This window comes from Amphiprion ocellaris, chromosome 9 (genome assembly GCF_022539595.1).
Source record: "Amphiprion ocellaris isolate individual 3 ecotype Okinawa chromosome 9, ASM2253959v1, whole genome shotgun sequence".
Taxonomy (NCBI): Eukaryota; Metazoa; Chordata; class Actinopteri; family Pomacentridae; genus Amphiprion; species Amphiprion ocellaris.
Window position 1 is genome coordinate 12,111,835 of NC_072774.1, and position 20,825 is coordinate 12,132,659.

General features: G+C 39.3%; 1 protein-coding gene across 2 annotated transcripts in view; it reads left to right on the forward strand.

The window, feature by feature from the left end:
• The first annotated feature begins 2,863 nt into the window (after positions 1–2,863).
• Positions 2,864–20,825, forward strand: part of si:dkey-199f5.8 (beta-1,4-galactosyltransferase 3) — a 32,564-nt gene continuing 14,602 nt past the window's right edge. For both annotated transcript variants that reach the window (XR_008602728.1, XM_055013549.1), the window contains exons 1-2: positions 2,864–3,178; positions 19,250–20,473. Coding sequence is in view for 1 of the 2 variants with exons in the window: in XM_055013549.1 (XP_054869524.1) it covers positions 20,200–20,473 (274 nt within the window). In the remaining variant the exon portion in view is untranslated. The remainder of the gene's footprint in view (positions 3,179–19,249; positions 20,474–20,825) is intronic.

The following is a 20,825-nucleotide window of genomic DNA, read 5'->3' on the forward strand; positions in this document are numbered from 1 at the left end:
GATGATGCTGTACGTACGTGGCCGGGATGCCATTGAGCTAAACTGTCCAATCAGAAACAGAACCCGGCATGGAGGCAGAGAGGCGCCGAATACAAGGTGTTAGTGATGTTAGTGACACTGGATAGATATCAACATGAAACATCCCCATTAGAATACCTACATTAAAACCTTTATTTTTAAAATTTTTGTATTACTAATTTTCTGAAGTTTTATGTTTAAGTCTGGAAAATCAGGTATTATCTGACTGAATATTTCCAGAACAAAGATCTGAAAGCTGGACGAAACCAGCATCAGATTACAGCCAAAGGTTGTAACTGAGGGGGGAGGTTTGGCTTTTTATCGCTTCTTAAATTAGAAAAACAGCCAGAAAAAAAAACCCCAAAATATTTTCTTCATGCTTTAGGAACAAATTGTTGTAAAAATCAAGCAGTGAATTATAAATGAACAAACCCCTCTGATTTTAAATGGGAATACAACTGGAGATTTCAGGATCAAAATTGGAGGAAAAACAGGCTTGAAAGATATGCATTGTAAAATTCCATGCATTTTTATTTTCTGAAATCATATGTTTAAATATACAAATTGGTTATCTTAATAACCTACACTAATATCCATAATGAAAAGACCAAACTGTGTATTTTTAAGTCAGATTTTCAGAAAAGTAGCCCAAAATCTGACCCCAAAATTGACCAGAGCATGAAACAAAAAGTTTTTACCTGCAGTGTCTCGCCTTAAAATCACAGATGCCTCTGAAAGTGTGAGATGATCGTCTGATTGTGTCTGACCTCAACTGTAAAAAAGTGATCTTGTGCCTGAGAAATATGTTTTCTTTACTTTTGAACGTGGCCCGGTTCTGGAGCACATCACAGTTTTAAACAACGACAGCAGAATAACACTCAGAGTTAATGGAGGTGACTGAACTGCTGCAGTGACCAGTTGAACCTGTAGTTTCGGCTAGCTCAGGTTCACAGCTTACAGGGTCTAATTATGTGGTTCTAGCAGAAGCCTTCGTCTGTTTAGGCCTTAAGCAATACACAAAGTGTGTATGCGGCCCGGGCGGTGCCTAGTGTCTGATTTCTTAAGAACATTCTGCAGATGAAGACATGTTTGCCTCTAAGTTTCAGATCCAGTCAAGACCTGAGTATCTGTGAAGCAACTGAAGGGTTTCCTTTTACTGCTCATTTTATGGCATTTTATTATTTTCCCAGTTCAGTCTTTATCTGATTAAATCCTGATTGTGCTTTTTTAGCCTCTTTTAACATCATTTTCAGGTGACTCAAAACTTGCCAAAAATGGCCCATATGTTGTCCAAAATGACTCAAAAAATAATCCAATGTGACTCTGAAATTGTCCAAAAGGCCTTCAAATTTGCCTAAAATTACTCAAATCCTGTTTATGATGATTCAAAAATTGTCCAAAACTATGCAAAGATGTATAAAAATGACAAAAAAGTGACAACATATCTCTAATGTCTTCCAGTTTGTCAAAAATTTGTCAAAACTGCCTAAATTGAGTCAGAATTTGTCAAAATGACTCAAACTGTTGCAAATGACTCCAAGTGCCCAGAATGACAAATATTTTCTGAAATGACAGTGACTAAAATAACTTGAAACGTGTCTGAAATGTTCTAAAATGGCACTTTTCAAAATTACTTAAAACAATAGTGACATTTAAATGTCGTAAGATTTGTCCACAATGACTTAAAAATGCCTAAAATGACTTAAAATAGTCTGAAACGGCTCACAATTTGTCCGAAATGTCCCAAATGCTCCAGAATAACCTAAGAGTTGTGCATTTCTCTGACTGAATTGTCTAAAATGACAAAACAATGCCCCATAACACTCAAAATGAATTCAAGGTGGTTCAAATATCGTCCAAAATAACTCAGAATTTGTCCGCAGTGACGAAGAACTTGTCCAGAATAAATCAAGAATTGTATAAAAGGACGAGCATTTTCTAAACGTCTCAAATGTCCTAACATTTGTCCAAAATTAAATAGCCAAAATCAAATGGCTCTGACAGTCTAAAATGACAAGATGTCCACAGTTACTTAAAAGTTGAAAATTTCCTAAAAGTAAATTAAATTTGTCCAAAATTGTTTTAAAACTGTCAAAAATTACCCAAAATGGTCTAAAATGAAACTTTCCAAATATGTCTCAAATGCCCAAAAATGTGTCAAAATGATGTAAATTTGGCAAAAATAACTTAAAATATCCAAAACACCTCAAAAGTTATCAGAAATGACTTGAAATTTGCACAGCGATTCAAAAATTGGACAAATTACACACACTTGTCCAAAACAACAAAACAAACACACAAACAAATTACTAAATTGAGTCCAAAATATTCAGCGTATCTCAAAATGTGTTCCAAACATGTCTCAAACGTCCTAATATTTATTTAAAATAAGTCAAGCTGCCTAATTAACTCAAACGTTAAATCACTCGAAACCTATCTTACATTAAATTTGTCCTAAAAATCATCAAAAACGGCCCAATGGTTTAAAATGACATTCACTAAAATGACTCAAACTGATCCAAGATAGTTTCAAAATTGGCTAAAATGACATTTGTGTAAAATATGTCTCAAATGCCCTAAAATTTGTCCAAAATGATCTAAATTGGCTAAAATGACTTAAACTATCCAAAAAGAATCTAAAGTTATGGGAAATTACTTGAAATTTGCCCAGAGTGATTCAAAACGTGGCCAAGTTGACACACAGTTGTCCAAAGTAACAAAAACGTGGCCAAAACGACTAAAGTTAGTGTAAAATAACGTGAATATTGTCCAGTCTGGAGGAGGGTCCCACTCCACGGAGAACCGAAACCGACGCCCAGTCCCTAAACTTCACCCAGAGTTACCTCAGACCTGGTAGCTACACCGCAGACATACAGCCGAGCTGCTGCTACAACAGAATTAATCATTAAAGTGTCATTATTAGCACTGTGATAACTGCTGTGAGAGTAAAAAGACAGACTGTTTTTTTTTTCTACGCAGTTCGGTGTGACTCCAGTGAAGGGGAGGAGGAGCGCTGCTGCTCATTCGCTCTCCGAGGCTCTCCGCCGCACAGCAGCAACTTCAAAACACGGAGGAAACCCGGCAGAGAGGACGTGTTGGTGGGAAAGCGACCACCGACGGACACCTCACCTGCCCAGGGACATATCAAACACACCGACAGGTAAGAAGAGAGAGGGAAATTTTATTGTGACCGCAGCGAACGCAGCTCCGTGTGCGACCGTTAGCTAGCTAGCCAGCCAGCCGGCTAACTAACTAGTTCCCCGCAGCGGTTAGCTGGGCTCGGCTCGGCTTTACCGTCACAGCTGGCGGGGATCAGCGAATCGGAGTTTGGCCGAGGAGAGCCTCCTCTGTGGTGTTTACAGGATTACGGGTTTAAAAGTGAGCTCGTTAAACGTGGCTTCGTGTAGCCGTGCTAACGTGTGTCTGAAGGTGTTAGCTCCGTGTCACCAAAACAGTTTAAAACGGGACAACACGCGTCTCAAAGTGCGCTGACCTCGTCTACACACCTTCACAGTAAAAGAGGCCAGTGCTCAGTATTGTCGGCTACGTTCACATTTCTGCCCCCCGAACTTTTGTTTAGCTAACAAACCAGCTGAAAGTTTGCTGGCCTCCCTGGAGAAATAAGTTGCTTTGTGTCGCTGCTATCAACACAAAGAAGCTCGAACAGAAGTTGTGATGAGTCAGCCTGGGGAGAAAGTGGGTCGGTAGCGGCTAACTAGTTTCGGAGGGGGGCTTGTGGTAACCAAAGCTGGGCTGCTGTTGGCGCTTCAGGAAGTGTTAAAACCAACTGATTTCGCCACTTCAGGCGACATTTTTCCTCGGTTTCCAGCTGAAACAGGTTTTGTTCTCCGTCGCTGTTTGACTTTCTTCTCATGTGAGGAACAGAAGGCCGAGCACCGAGCCTCCTCCTCCCCCAGCTGTCACCCACACCGGCTGCTCCTTTATCCTGCACATGGAGCAGCAGTTCAACCTGCTGGGATGTTGTAATGTCACCCTGATGCTGCAGGCACACCCACAGCTGCTGTGGAAGTGTAGTGTCTGTCAGAGGAAACCTGTAACACCCCTTCAAGTATTCAAGGTTCTTTATTGTCATACCAGCACAGGTATCCACATGAGATGGCACCGAAGTATGTACTCAGGTTGTAAGCCAATAGAAATAAACTAAAACAGAAATGTAGAGCAATAGTAGAATAGAGATAAACGGTAACATTTACATATTTTAAGATGTGTCCACAATGACTCAAAATTGCCTAAAATGACTCAAAATAGTCTGAAACGGCTCAGAATTTGTCCAAAATAACCTAAGGGTTGTGTATCAGTCTGACTGAATTGTCTAAAATGACAACAAAAAAACCCCCCTCCAAAACACTCAACATGAATCCAAGATTGGTCCAACATTGTCCAAAATAACCAAAAATTTGTCCGTAGTGACTAAGAACTTGTCCAGAATAAATCAAGAATTGTGTAAAATGACAAGCATTTTCCAAACATGTCTCAAATGTTGTAATATTTGTCCAAATTTACTTCAAATAGCCAAAATCGAATGGCTCAAATAGTCTACAGTGACAAAAGATGTCCACAATAACTTAAAAGTTGTCTGAAATTGCTTGAAAATGGCCTATAATTACTTTAAAACTGGGAAAAATGTCCAAAAATAATCTAAAATGACTCAAGAATTGTCCAATTGTCCAAGAGCACTTGAAAAAGAAGGGAAATGACAAAAGCACTATGAAAACAATAGAAACAAGAGTTTTAACGTGCTAAACCGTGATAAATAAGCATGTGGCAGATGTTGAACAACCATTAGGTTTATAGCTGTCAGGATGGGACTCAGCAGGAAAGAGAACAGGAGCTGTAACTAACCACCATTTTTGTTGGTGATTATTTCCTCAGTCGATTAGTTTCGAGCCCTTCTCAGGACTGTTCTGCTCCCACTGGAGTTGTCCAAAATGACTCAGACGTTGTCCAAAATGTGCAGGATTTTGGTTAAAAAAATGCCTGAAATTTGTCCAGAAGGACTCAGAAATTGTTCTAAGTGACTGACATTGTCTGGAATAACTACAGTGGTCCAAACTGACCAGAATATTATTCAAAATGACTCTGAAATAGTCGTAAAAATAACGTTATTTTACCTTAATGAGTCTGACAATCTTCCAAATAACTAAAATGGTCCAAACTGACCAGAACATTGTTCAAAATTACACATATAATTACCAAAAAAATGACTCTGTGTCCAAAATACCACTTGTGGTATTTCGTCCAAAATTACTCTAGGATGGGCCTAAAATGACTCCAAAAACCTGCTTTAATCTTGGTTAAACTCACTAACTCGTGTGAGATTTCTATTACACAGGACCCTAATCCCAATGCAAGCTTTTAGTTTAGTGTATGAAATGTTAGAAAATTTTTAAAAATATCAGTCAGTGTTTCCCAAGATGAAGAATGGTTTGTTCACAACAAAAAATATTTAGTTTCCTGTCATAGAGGAGGAACGAAAACAGGACATATTGACATTAAAGAAGCTGCAATCCCAGATTTTATTTATAAACAAAATGATTATTTTAACTAAAACAGTCATCCGAATAGTTTAATGTAATAGCTGACAACTGATCGATTTTTGGTTGCACCTCTACTGAAAGCAGAGAACCATAATGACAAACTAGTTTTTAACTAAACAGTTTCTTTAAATGCAAACAAATTCAAGTTAGAATTGCTTTGGTGTAAAAGCAAATATACATGTCCAGAAATAACAGGTACTACATTTATAAAGCACTTAAATTAGCTTTTATTTATCATTATTCTTGTTTTTAAAAGAATATGAACAGTAGCTGCTGATGCCTGCTTTCTGCACCACAGAGGGTTTAGTTGGTTTTTTTTTTTTTTGTCTGATGGTTGTTGGCATTAGAAAGTTTGGATTATTGCACCATATTAATTGGTTATTCACTACTATTATAAAGACATGCGAACACTGTAAATAATGTCCACATCAAAAATGACTGTTTTTACAAATACATTGTTGTGTATTCTATACTGGAATGATAAGAGCAGACTGGGAGCAGACCAGCTGGCCATACTCATATGATTTCTGAAAATATATCAACCGGGGATTTCAGCACAAGGGCTATTGATGACTAAAGTGCAGACAAGTCAGCTGCTGCTTTCAGATTATCCGCCTCGTGCCAAGTGAAAAATGCTTTTTAGAAAGTTTGTACTCGACAATTTGGACATCTGCTTTAAAAACCCCCTCTGGTGAAAATCTTTTTTTTTTTTTTTTTTTTACCTTGTTAACATGCACATATACTTTTGGGAGCTTCATTTGAAAACAACTGGATTCTCTTTTACGTTAAGGTTTAAAAAAAAACCAAAAAAAAACCAAAAAAACTTTTGAATGAAGCTCCTTGGATTGCCATGACCTGGATGACTGAGAATCTACATGGACACTTGTCTATCTGGTGCTCTTATGTGCTAGAAGACACAGAGAAATAAGCAGCCAACGCCAGTCATTTCCACACTAAAACTGCAGTGTACTGATGACCGTCTCCAAAACACAGATTCAGACTTTAGGGGATCTTCCTGGCTTTCTCCAGATCATGAAACAATAAATTATCAGTCTTTTCCCTCACAGTCTACAGTCTCCAGTCTTGATTACAAGCCGTATAAAATCCCTATTAGTCAACCTCAGAATGTGGTGCAGCATAAAGCCTGTTTCCAGACTGAATGTTGTCAGTATCCGCTGCCAGACTTGGCTCATCTTTCTGCTCGGAGCAGCTGTTTGCAGTCGCCTCGGCCTGCTCACTGTCAGTCTTCCACAGCTTTATTTTGTTTGCTTCGGCTAAATGTTACAGGAGCTGTGCTGTTGTTTCTTGTGGAAGTTGCTCCTCCAGTTTTGTTGTGGGTTGTACGGCCCCATGGGGGTTTCCTCATTTCCATGGCTGTCTTCACCCAGTCTACAGCCTGCTGTGATTGGATAAAGGGCTTTCCCTGGTGGGATGGAGGTGAACGCTACTCTATGGAAACAGCATGAGCAGCCAAACGCAGACAGATGAGAAGAAGAAGTGGGAGGCAGGCAGAGGACGAAGTGTTTTTATTTTCCCCTCACTCTTCTGTCCCAGTGGAGTCAGGCTCTGGGGAACAGCCATGGAGACGTGAACCAGCTGCACCCGCCATGAATGGTCAGGGCTCAGGACGGGTTGCCATGACGAGAACGCTGGCACGTGTTGTTATGCAGACATGCCGCTTCTCAGGGCGTGTTTGCACATTATTTCATCGTCTTGTTGGTACTTGACAGAAAAAGCCTGCCTGCACATCCTGAATGTGAAAAACGTTTCGTATTAGGAATATTCTTTGTTGTTGGTGAATTTGTATGGGAAAGTAGTGCTGTTGTGTAACTGTTGTTTGCAGTGTGCTGCTGTTCATATCACATGTACAGTTGTTAAACCAGTTGAAGTACTCTGTTAGGTAGCATATACTCACAGGTGTCCAGCTGAAGAATTCAGGATCCAGTATTCTGTGGTTGAGCAGAGGAGGCTGCAGTTTCAGGACCGTATTTCTAGGACTCTTGTTTGTGGTGACGGCTAAAGTGGCTTCTTCTGTTTCATCTGAAATTATACTTTCTGTCCAAATACTTACCATTTTAAAGGTTTGTCCCACCCAAATAGTTCTTTATTTAATGTTGTTTATGTTTAATTGAGATTTTATTGAGATGTGTGCCAAATTTTTTACGCACTGTATATTTTTTACATGATAGAATTTTGACATTTTTGCACACTGCATACTAAACATATTTTATTTTTTATTTATTCCAAAAGATCAATATAGTATCCACCCTCCCACCCAAACAGTACTTTTCTAACGAGCGACTTATAGTTTTGAAAGTTTGAGTAAAATAATACTTTATGTCCAAGTACTTAAGGACTTGGAGGATTTTAAAGGTTGATTTTACAGGTTGACAAGTCATCTGTATATATACTGTAGGTATAATGTAATGTCATTTTTGCATCCATCTATCTTATTCCACCCAAATACACTTTTTGAGAGATAATTTATGGTTTTAAAGGATTTTTCTCATCCAAAATTGTACTTTCTGTCTCAGTACTTTAAAGGTTTATTCCACACAAATGGTACTTTCCTGCTGACATGCTATGGTTTTAAGCTTTATTTCACCCCTAACTGTACATAGTTTTGCTTTTTGTCAGAGAGCTAGAAAAAACAGCTCCCATTTGGAGCTTTTACAGTTTCTTGCTCTGGTAAATGGTGTAATATTGGCGTTAAAAAAACATTATGCCATTCATTTTGGGGTTCAGATGGATAGAGTATGTAAACATATTCTTGTAGAAGCCAAAAATACAACATAAATCTTTAAATGAGCGTAGCATGGGCCCTTTAATCCTGTTGTCTGGAATGGAGGTGTGGTGTCCTTACTTCAGTCTCTCCAAATGAGGAGAAGATGACGTAACACAGTCATTAATTCCTGTTAATGCTGCTTGCTGAATAAAGGGATCAACTGATGAGGCTTACTGTGGCAGGTTTGGTGCCCTGACCTCTCTGCCACGGTGAACTGTTCTTTTCTGTGCACCTTTTGTAATCGTGGTGCTGTTTAGGGTTTGTTGTGCAGATGTGCAGATGCCGGGCTGCCAGTGAAAAAGCACCCAGGTTAAATCTCTAGGGGACATTCATCGACACGTTCACTCCAGGCTTTGCACCACAGCTCTGCTCTAATGAGCAAACGGGAGGCCGAGGTCGATCCTGACAGCACCTGTTGCTGGTGGTGATGTTGCCTGACACAGAGTTTTTATCAGGTGACGGAAAGAGGCGCAACTTACAGGGTGGGAGATGTTTTGTGTAAAAATTGCACACCACTAAGCACTAACAAAATAACCTCAGCGTGTTCTTTTAAGATGCTTTTAGGATGATTGAATATCATGATCATGTCTTTACAAATTACATAATTATTTATTATGGAAACAATCACTTATTAATAAAAAATGACTGGTTATCACTAAAATATCAACTTAATAACTGTCTGAATTTAAAATGACAACCACCTTCTAATTAGTTAAACAATAATAAAATGAGTTTATTCAAAAATAGTTTTGATTGTGTTCTTTTTATTAAATTGAGATAATCATGACAGATATTTCTTTTTTGGCAATGTATCAGATTTTATATGGAAAATATACTGTATCTGTGTCTGAGAAATCACTTTCAACTAAGTTACCCATTACAAAAACACCTCTCAAGGAAGTGTGTTAATTCCAGATCACATGACCTGCTCCACATGATGTCATTTCCTCCTGAAGAAAAGACTGGCAATACTCCAAGGCTTTCTTAGTTATTTAATATAAAGTAGTGTGTGAGTTAAGTGTGGATTTATGGCATGCCAACAGGTTTACTACAATATCTTTATAAATAACTTTCAAATTTACTCAATTGTGTATATATAATATTTAGAAGAATCGTTCTCTAAAATGCCATGTGGTGTTTGGTTATAGGCGGCCATGTTGATTTTAGGCCTGAAAACAGCAAAAATGTCAACTATGATACCTGTCAACTATGTTACAAAATGTACCGCAGTTATTTATTGACCCATATATGTACTTTTACTCGTTATTATCTGGCACATGAAAGTAAATACTTTGTTTGATGCTGATTTAAGGTCCTGTTGCTTTGCTGAGGTGTGTTGGCTGCAGAGAGAATCAAGTATTTGATTAAAAAATATAAGATAGTTTTGATCCTGAAATAAAAACATCCCTCAAATGTGGCATTGAAAGCTTCAAGCTGTTTACATCCGGTTCTTCCTACCAGAACACACTGTGTGCTCTTGAGGCTGAGTGTTTTCTGCCTTTGTAATATTATTTGCATATAGTAGGAATGTTTTTAACCAAATTTCGCAGCTGTACTGTATGTAAGATGTTTTTTAAACTTAGCTAAATTTTCCCTTTAATTTTTATAATATTCTAGTATATCTTCTGAGCATTTTCTGAATATTCAGCTTTCATCACCTCTCTGTTCGTCTTTCTTCACCATTTGTCCATTTACAGATAATTAACATGTTGTCTTCTCTCATCTGTGTATAGCTGGAGTGGACAAAATATAAAAATAATGAATTCTAATATGCCAGAATCTTAACTGAATCCTAGAGGAATTAACCAACCAACCTTGGTGGAGCTCCTCTCTGACGGTGTGAATGTTTAATTCCTCCTAAATGTCTCAGCATGCCTGGTTCATTATGTTACCCAGCAAATTTATCCACGACTCTGTGTGCTTTAAATTGTGTGGCATTATCACAGTTAACTCACTGATTTCTGTATCATCTAACCGTCCCTTTTCACTGATCACTGATGCATGTTAATGAAGTCAGTTCCAGCTATCTGAGTGCGGGGTACAGTGTGTGCAACCGTTTGTTTGAGCTAAACTCTCTGAACTCCAACCAGTTTTCCTCCTGTCATATTTTTACTCACTGTGGGCTCATTTTCAATGCAATAAAAAGTCCTGCGCCTCTATAGAAACAGAGCAACCATGACTTGAAGTAAAGAGAACCCTGTAAGAATCACATAAATCATACAAAAAAGAAAAAATCTGAACTTCTTTGATTATTCATATTACAAAAATCCAACAATTGCTCCAGTTTTTCACATTTTCCTGCTCTGATAAATTGATGTGACTTTTCTGGGGTTCAGAGGGTAAATCACAACACATTACTGACCGCTGTAGCAATCTGAATAATAACTTTTTTTTTTAACATTGCGCTGAAATGTTACATCATTTTAGTGACTTGCCTTTTTTTTGTACAAGTACTTATTTTTCTGCCATGCAATTTGCTGTTATATAAAAAGAGACCCAGGAGAGTGTACAGTTAAGAACTGGCTGTCCTTTCAAATGCCACACCCTCTGATATTTTATCGTTAGGTGTGTACAAAAGCAGTAGTGTCATGTTTCCCACACTTGGATACATGATCCGTAGTCGGCGTTTAGCAGACTTAAGGAGACTTTAACACTGTGCTGATGACACATGCAGGCAGATGTGAAGCTTCATCCTTTGTGCTTCAGAGGGTTGAAGAGCTTAAGGCCTTTAACGAACACTGCTGTCTAGTCGAGGTTTTGTGGCAAGATTTTCTGCCCTCTGTTTTTCTGCACTCTTAGTGAAAATACATGAACACAATTGTTGAGCTTTTCTATGTTTTTGTCAATATTTACTGAGTAAATTATGGCCTCTTAGCTTTACAGCTGCTTGCTAGAACACATATTGACTCTGAGGACTAAAAATTCAATAGCCGATAGCTTCTGTTTCCTTTCTTGCTTGCAGAAATGCTGTTTTGTGGCCTGTTTTCATCAGATAAAAAGTGTTGTACTGCCATGGGGACGGTGTTCAGTTTGTTTGGTTTGAACCAGCTGCTGCTGGAATTTCTGGATCATATAACCAACAACCGTAAAATAACCTGCAACCAGTTGCTGTTGAAAACAGGATGATTTGTGCGTAAAAACATCTGATCAGTTCCAGTCCAGGGAATGAGCTGCTCTGCCTGTTAAAGAGGAGTAAACAACATGGAAGAAAGGATAAAAATGATTTGGTGCTAAGACCAGTGGGGAGCTGGTAGAATATGTGGCTAGATAAACCTCTTCTGGGGTCAACCCCGCTGTGCTCTCATTTACCTCCCTTGTGTGTCCATCTTACACTGAGACGTCACGTGATTTATCCCCATCTTCCTCACGGCCCAAACAGCCACAATATAAAGAAGTAGAATTCTTTTTATTTACACGATTTACAACATATACAAGGACAAGGGTGGACACAGGCCAAACCAACTAGAAGGACATGTTCTGCAGAATAAATAAACCAGGATAGCCTCAGCAAAAACACCAAACTGAAGTAACATACAGAACAAAAATGGCTGTCCACCCCATGAACTTCCTCAAATAATTAGAAGTATTTACCATATACCAGAGTTATATTCTCAAAGCAGCGTGCCAGTGTGTCTGGTTGTGAGGTGAGGTAGGGGGGCAGCTTTTCCCAATCACACAGCACCATATTGGCTCTCATGTAGTTTACCGTCACCTGACCGAGGACCAATCTCCCGTCAGCTGAAAGGCAATAGAGGGCTAGCAACGGCACACTTCAATTTGCATTCATGCGCTCACACCTGGCATCACCTGCTGTCTCACAGTGGGACATTACAGACTACAACTAAATAAATACACATCGTCTGTTGATATTAAGAGTTGACCAACATGTGTTTGTCAGGGCTGATGCTGATTAATAGTGCTGAAGGAGATTCATAACCAGTATTTGTAGTACTAGAGGGAGGGTTAGAGGGAGTCAGCTGCATCAGAGCAAAAGAAAAACTTTACTTTTTGATTACCGTAAATGGGTTTTTTAGAAGTAACAATTCAGATAATTAGAAAAATGCTCAATATCCTGTCTGATAGTCAGTTGAACCCTATTTGATAGTAAATATGCTCACATCAGACTAAATTCTTATCAGTCATACAACCTCAAATGTTACTTTTATTAGGAGAAAAGCTCTACATCAGCAGCCCTCCAGGATTAATCCGTTGCTTTTGGTGGCTTGAGGAACAGACTACATGTGACCTTTAAGCTGGTTCAACCTAAAGGAGTCTGCTCGGTCTAATTTATTTAACGGGTGAAAGAGCCATCGGTTAGGCTGCGTTTAGCTTCTACAGATGTACAAAGCATTACAAAACTTATATCGCATAATAAACATGGCCACTGTAAAAATACAATAAAATAAATAAATCTGTAATTTTACAGATTGTTTTCTTCTTTATTTTACAGCATTTTTCTTCCATATTTCAAAATACAATGCAAACAAAATTAGCAAAACTGAATATACATGTCTAATAAAAATGTGAATAACATTTTTCCAGAAAATGTAATGTTTTTGACTACAGTCTTAAATTTATCAGGATTTTGCAAATATTTCCTTTGCATTTAATGTAATAAACTGTTCAGTTTGAGTTTCGTACTGCATAAATATATCTAAAATTAACAATTAACATGAGACCTATTGCTTCTGTAATTTTACACAGATTGAAATGAGTTTTCAGCACAAAAATGTTAATTGAATGTGTCATCAGTGTAAAGTATCTATAAGCTTTGCTAGTCTGTCAAAATACAGTACATAATCTACAATAAAAATACATTTATCATTTGTATTAATCATTCTATCTGAATGGTCATCTATGTCTATACATAGATTAAATGAATGATACTGACTTGACGTGATTCATCGGTTAAGAACTCTTCACTTTTATGGTTAAGTTTCTTTGGGCGTCTGATTTTCTGTTTTTCTTATGACCTCTCTTGAACAACTGCAGGGAACTTTGTTCAAATTTTGCACAAATGGTCACTTGTGCTCCATAATAAACTAATTAGGATGTGGGAGTCAAACATCACTGGGATCTTTTGCACATAACTCAACACTTCATACACTCATAGTGTCTGCTAGGTTAAAATAATTACATTTAATATGCAAAAGATCAGAGGCCAGCTGCACTGAGACACCATAATGTTCTGCAGAAACACTTTTCTCAGGAGCAGAAGGAGAGATGGATGAAAACTTCTGCTTGAGTAGTTGGAGGAGATGTACATTTATATTCCATTTTATACCACAGTAATCTGAATACCTTTGGGTTTGGGACAATAACAGTCCAGGTATTATCCAGTATATGTTTTCTCTTTCTCCCAACAAGTTTAAAAAGATCCCCTTTATCACAATGCAAGCTCAGAGGTCTTTTCCACACACACACACACACACACACACACACACACACACACACACACACACACACACACACACACACACACACACACACACACACACACACACACACACATACATACATACATACATACATTCACACTCACACATATATATAGACTGTGTATATATATATTTATATATTAGGAATTTTAGCTGAGAAGTTAGGCAAATTATATATGTTCATTTGGACAGAATTCATTCAAAATGAGAATTAAACTCTTCAGTTTCATTTTGAGAAGGGCAAAATTTGAGGAATTTGGGAAGCGCTACAACATCACATTTCTACTCAAGAGCACGTAGCAAGGTAAAGAAGAAGAAATGGATAAAAGGCTTGAATTTATACAAGGCAGAGAGATGGGCAGATGATATGGCTCTCTGTGGCATGTGCATTCCTACTGACAGTAAGAGAAAATGTACGAAGTTCAAGAGAGGGTTAGAGAAAAGACCATCAGATACGTGGGAACATAGTGAATGAATTGTTTAAGCAGGAAGGAAGCTAAAGTAATAGTGCAAGACTACGTTACAGGTTAAGGGAGGGGCAAATGTCAAAAATAGACATTTGAAGACATTAGAATAGTCATTTTTTAAAAAAATTTTTCTTGTTCTTTTTTTAAAGCTAATTGGAGAGCAAAATTTAGTCTTTGAAGCCAATTTGCTTTCATTTAGAGATGAGTGACAGATTTTTTCCCTGCAATCTATCAGTTGGTCGGTACCATTTCAGTGCATCGAGGTTTTCTTTGGTTCACTGCAGCTCTGCGTCCTCTGTGGCTGCTACGACAGCAGTGCTGTTCAAATCCTACAGGGACACCGACTGTAACGTACAATCCCTGGATGACGGTCTAAATATATAACTTTCATCCCACTGTACCCTTCCCCCTTTTATTTTCCTGTTCCTTCTTCATTCTAACCCCATCTTGGCCCTCTCGGCTTCTCTTGAACTCATTCATGTGTGCAAGCATGCATGCGGACGTACCATGCATATATATTTATGTAATATTAATGCCCCATGGGCAGAAAAGAAAATGTCCCTTTTGTCAGCTGTTGTGTGCCAAGGCTGTTTAAAGCACACATTGCACAGTCAAGTTTAAAAAAAAAAAAAAAAAAAAAAAAAAAGAATGCTGGGAACAAGACCAGAAAATGCTCGCTTTGCAGGGCCAGACTATGTTATGTCACGCCAAACTGGCCTCTCTTTAAACTCTAAATGTAGAGAGGAAGGATGTCCATGCAGGAGATACAATGAAAAGCACGAAGTGAAAACCAGACAGTCACTCTTCCTCTCCTCTCCAGCTCCACTAGCTTTGCTTTGTCCTTCTCTGTTTTCGGTTTAGTTTCTCAGAGTTTCAGCCAAAACTGAAAGATTGATCCACATACGGGCTTGTTTTCTGCTCACAGTGAGCCTTCAGAGCGTTGAACTAGCATGACAGTAAACATGATCTGTGTACAGTGAAGGCAGTTAGTCTGTGTTGCTGTATTTAACAGAAATTTTTCCTTTTCCTGTCATTTCTGACCGTTTGATAAACAAAAATGTCCATTATTCTAGAGTAAATGAAACCCCAGTAAACCCACTGAACTCCTGTCATATTTTTACTTGTAAGTTGTAGTGATACAGTTCAGATATTTGTCATCTTGTGATCTTGGAACTACTGATTGACATTTTTGACAATTTTCAAAGAAGAGGAAAAACTCTGGGCCTGTTTTATATGCGTGTTAAATCTCAGGACCCATCTCAGGTCCATTACATCCCTCCAGCAATAAAGTAGACTACTGCATCTAATGTGGGAAAATAGAACAGGGGTGTTGAATGACGTTTACAATGACTCCCTGGTTCTTGGTCGTGTGGTGAATGAAGTTTACACACCGCATCAATGTAATCAGCCATGTTTGGTTCTTAAAAACCTGAGATGTTAAATCTAGTGAGCTGGAAAGAGCATTTAGTAAGCATTAGTGATTACTTCAAGGAAGATTATGGTTTTCCCAGTTGCTTGTTTCAGTGCTCCGGATCACATCTGAGTGCGGGAGATGAATTCCCCTCCGGTGGGATTAGCCAGAGTCTTGATGGCAGGATCTTTGTAAACCATATCTATAATCTATAGGGTTATTAGAGGCGGCAGACAAACTGAGAGAGGTCAATCTCCCATCTGCTCCCAGTTGTACAGATGAAAATCATCTGCAGCAGCAGGCAGAGGCTTTCCTCTCCGTTTGATCCACATCCCCTCAGAGAAAAATCCTTGAGTTGAAAGTCCACACAGTCAGCTGCCAAAGCGAAACGCAAGAAACGCAAAAACGCTGCAGCTACGGAATGAGTTTGTCAGATATCATCAGTATGTTTGTTGAGTTGATCTGCGTTTTTTGCATTTGACATTTATTCACCATTGTCAGGAGGAAACACAGGAAAGTGTTGACACTGTGAGACTTCAGTTCATGATCTGTGTGATTATTAGGGCTGCAGCTAATGATTGTTTTCATTGTCGATTAACATTCAGGAACAAAGTGATTGCCAGACTGACACTATTTATCAGCTAGAAACTGTAAAATTGTGAAAAAAAAAAAAAAAACAGGAGCAAACTGTCCAATTTTCATCTTCCTGTCAGTCTCTGACCTACTCACTTGTGTGCCATTTTGTTGGAAAACTTAACCAAAGTGTAATATTTCACTATATATAAATCACTATATTTTTTGTAATTTTTAAAATGACACGTGTAGAATAAACTATTTGCAGTAGCGAGATTTTTTTTAAAAAAATTACATGAACCTCTGTGCAACCGTCACGAGACAAAAATGCAAAGACTTTTCAAATGAGCTGCAGGAAGTGTTTCCACAGAGATGAGAGGAGATGAGCATGGAAACAAATAAAAATGTAAACCATTACATCTCTATACAATGTGAGTTTCATTTTTTTCCAGTGTTGGTAGCATCTGTGGGCACCTGGAAAAATGTTGTACATGTTGATTTCAGGTTATTTTCATATTTAGTAAAAAAAACAGAAGGAATTAAACTTTCATTTTTTTCCAGTTGTCATTCTGGGTCTTACTGCACAGAAGACATTTCTGAGTTCTCTCTCCTTCTAGTCATGGTCGTACAGAGGTACAGGATTTTCTACTGCAGTAAAAAAATGAGCCTGCTCTGCACACCAGAGTGCTCATTATGCATTGTTTTCCCCTGTGTGATTAGCATGACATGCTCTAAGTGCTGAAGATGTAAACACAATGCTGATGATTCAGTCGGGATGAACTGGAGAGGCATTACAGCTGCAGCTCGATGGGCTTTCATTGATTTCTGACTTCTCTTGAAATCATTCTTTGTAGCCAGCCAAACTAATAAAAGGAGAAACATTTCTGCCTGCAGATGTTGTGCATCATTATGACTGAAAGCATTTGTTAAGAGATCTCAATGCCAGAAATTTGAGAACAATCCCAAAAAAGAGCAAGTTGATGATAACGACTTACCGTTGACTGAATTATTCATGTTAATAATTTAACAGATTAAATACACTACCAGTGAAAAGTTTGGACACACTTTCTCATTCAGTGATTTTTATTTAATTATTTTCTACAATGTAGATTAATACTGAAGGCATCAAAACTATAAAAAAAAATACATATGGAATTATGTTGTAAACAATTAAGTGTGAATCTTCAGTATTAATCTACAATGTAGAAAGTAATACAAATAAATAGGAAGCATGGAATGAGAAAGTGTGTCCAAACTTTTGACTGGTAGTGTATATATTAACCGATAAGGCAGAAGAAGAAGGATGTGTGTGCCAGAAAACGTTGTAGATTAGCTGTAGTACCTGGTTGTTACACCAGGTAGAGCCTCTTGGTTTTAAATGAAATGGAAAACGGCAATTTGCTTATGGTGGTCACTTGGCCTACAGGCGGCTCATTTTGACAACCAGAGAGCATTGTGGGTGTTAAACATGCTAGGGGCCACCATAACAAAGTCTTCTGTGGTGGTTAATGGTTTTTGAACAGAGCTCACATTGATTAGTTGACTTGGACAGTATATTTGTGATCAGGTGGCTGACATAACTAATCTGCTCTTGGGGCAAATGTCTTGTCTCCGTGGTTAAAAATACCTATTGTAACACATGGAGTGACAGAATTTTTTTCAACAGTCATTCGAATATATATTGATAACACTACCCATAGTTTGCATCCCAAATTGTGACAACAGATGCAATTTACAAACAACAAGAACATGTCAGGATGAGAATATTTTGACAACATATTCTGCATCTGTCATTTTTTGGCATCATTCCATACTAAGCTTTGAGCATTTTAAATGAAGTCTTATGAGAGGAGTCTAGACTTTTGTGTCTTCTATTAGATCCAGGTTTTATGCTTCAGAAAGTCTTATCTGTGATGGGAGACTTTAGTCAATCACCAGTCTTTTCACACAGAGCAGGTGAGATACTATAAAGAGCAGCAAAGTCTGCGGTTGTAAAGTGAAGAACTGAAACTGTCTTGCCTTAAATTCTGAATACGGGTCACATTTTATAGACACAAATTATAAATGTATATTTAAATATCTATTGGAGATGGAGCCTCCAGTTTTCTCCTGTGTTGGTAACAACTATAGACACTTGGAAACATTTTGAACATGTAGTTTCTGCATTTTTGTAGTGTTTTTTTGTAAAATAAATGATTTTAGCTTGCCATAACTATATCTTCCTGCACCAAAGACATTTCGGTGTTCTCTGTCCTTCTAGCCACGTTTGTGCTGTCTTTACAAAAGCACAGGACTTTGTTACAGTGAAAAATGAGGTGCTAACAAACACAAAGAAACTTCTCAGAGATCAGAGGGTTTAACACGCAAACATGGCTGTTGCTGCTCTGTTTGCATTCAATGATACAGAGGTTTTAAAGACCCAGATTCTGAAACTGTAAAATCAGTGCTGGTCCAGTTGAAGGTGTAGGGGCTGCTTTCACTGTTTAAAACAATTGTCTTTCTGCCCGTCTCTCTCCAGCAATCTTGCAGCATTCAGTGGGATTAGGATTAGCGGTCTGGCTACTTTAATGAGCACTAATTGATTTGGAGCTAAGGATGTGTTGGATACTGCAGCAGACAGCAGCAGAGCGGGGCTCGGGGTTACGCGAGGTTGGCAACACAACATTGCAGCAGCCTGCAGCAGCGTTGGAAGTTTCGTCCACACTGCAGTGCGTGACTTCCCGTCTGCCATCCGCTGTAGGCAGCACGCCTCTCTTTGGGGAGGCCTCTTCTAAGGAGCCCTTGCTGGGCCTGATTAGTCAGGGCTGTCCAGCTCTGCTGTTGGCTCTCATGTAAACAAACACAATCCATTTGTTTGGCCTGCACTGCGCACAATAGATCATTGTTTACATGGGGAAAAAACAGCACTGTAAGCACAAAATCGCTGATTTCAACAGTTTAAGCCAAAGAGGACCAGCCAGCCTAACTGCCCCCCCTCCCTCCTCTGTGTTGTCTTTCAGAGCCTGCTGGTCCAGTTCCCATCTGTCCACTGGCTGTGGAGCTGCTCAAAGAGTCTCAGAGCTGTGGATTGCATCATGATGGGACAATAGTGGTGGGAATCAAAGCTCGCCCTCCTTCTCTTTCTCCATCTCCTCCCCCATTTCTTTTTCTCTCACAGAAACCCTTCCCCCTGACAAATACACAAACTCTGACCACTCCTCCCACGCTGGTCATGCTCCACTCCCCCCATCGCTTCAGCCAGTCAGGCAGAGAGTCGATGGAGGCTGTGTAATCCTCTGTAAAGTAAAGGCCCTATACGGCTGCATATGCTGCCTTTTGTCATGGCGGCTGTTGTTGTTGCGGAGGCCTCCCTCAGGAGAGAGCATGAGGGAGAACAGGAGGCAGCGTAAAGCTCACAAAGGGAGGACGGGAGAGTGAGAGAGGCTGCCGTTTGTTTGACTGCAGGAGAATGAGCTTCACGTGGCAGCCGCTGGAATTCAGTGGAGGTGAAACTACATGATGTGGCATCATCTCCCCACGCTAAACACACACTGGACCAACGGTCAACTCTGGAGATATTTGCCACCTGCTGACCAGCAGCAAGGAATGCAGTGAAGCACACAAGTTGACAAGACTTTCTTTTTCTCACGTAGAATATTTTTCTAGTGTTCCTCTTCTTGGTGGTCTTTTCAGTTTCAGCCTACCAAAAGTGCCTTTTTTCTATGGTTTTTTATTATTACCCGTTTTGCTCCATATTCCCAGATTATTAAATTGATGAACACATTGTGGATTACTGTTTATCTGACGGTGTGTGGGTAGTATCAGCCACGACACCAGCCTCCATTAGACTTGACAATCATCACCTGCATGGGGAGCTCTCACTGAAGCCCAGCAGAATATCACTGAGGTTTCAGGCTGCTTCACATCACTGCCTCCGCCGGACCGCTCCTGTTCTGACAACGCCGTCACCATGGTGAGCTTCCAGTCCAGATGGCGCTACCTCTTCATGTTCCTGGGCATCCAGCTGGTGGTTATGGCGCTGCTGTCCCGAGAGGGCTACCAGAAGAGGGTCACCTATTTCATCCGCATCTTCCGCAAACCCGACGCCTCCGTCTTCTCGGGCCGCAACCACTCCGCAGCTGGCATCAGCGGAGGTGACGTGTATGCCAACCTCTCCCACCTTTCCAAAAATCACATCCATGCAGATGAGATACACTACTGCCCCAAGACGTCCCCTTTAATCGGTGAGTGATTTTTGATTTTAAACTTATGTGTAATTTATTAGGTGAACTACCAATGTACAAAGGTGCGAGGTGGCGCCAACATTTATCGGTACGGGCTCACAATCTGCAACTTCAGCCTCTGTTTCCAGTCCGGGGTACAGTTCAACAGTTTCGATTGCCATGTTAACTCCCAATGCACCAAAAGAGCAACAGTTACTTCTGTGTAGGAATTGGAGCAATGGAGGTTTAGTGGATATGGTGAATCTTACGTTGTTGATGCTGATGTTGGAGAGGAGAAGACTGGACGAAGAAACTAAAAGAGCAGAAAAATAGTGTTTGTTGTCTTCTACGAGTTTAAGCTTTTGAACCCCGA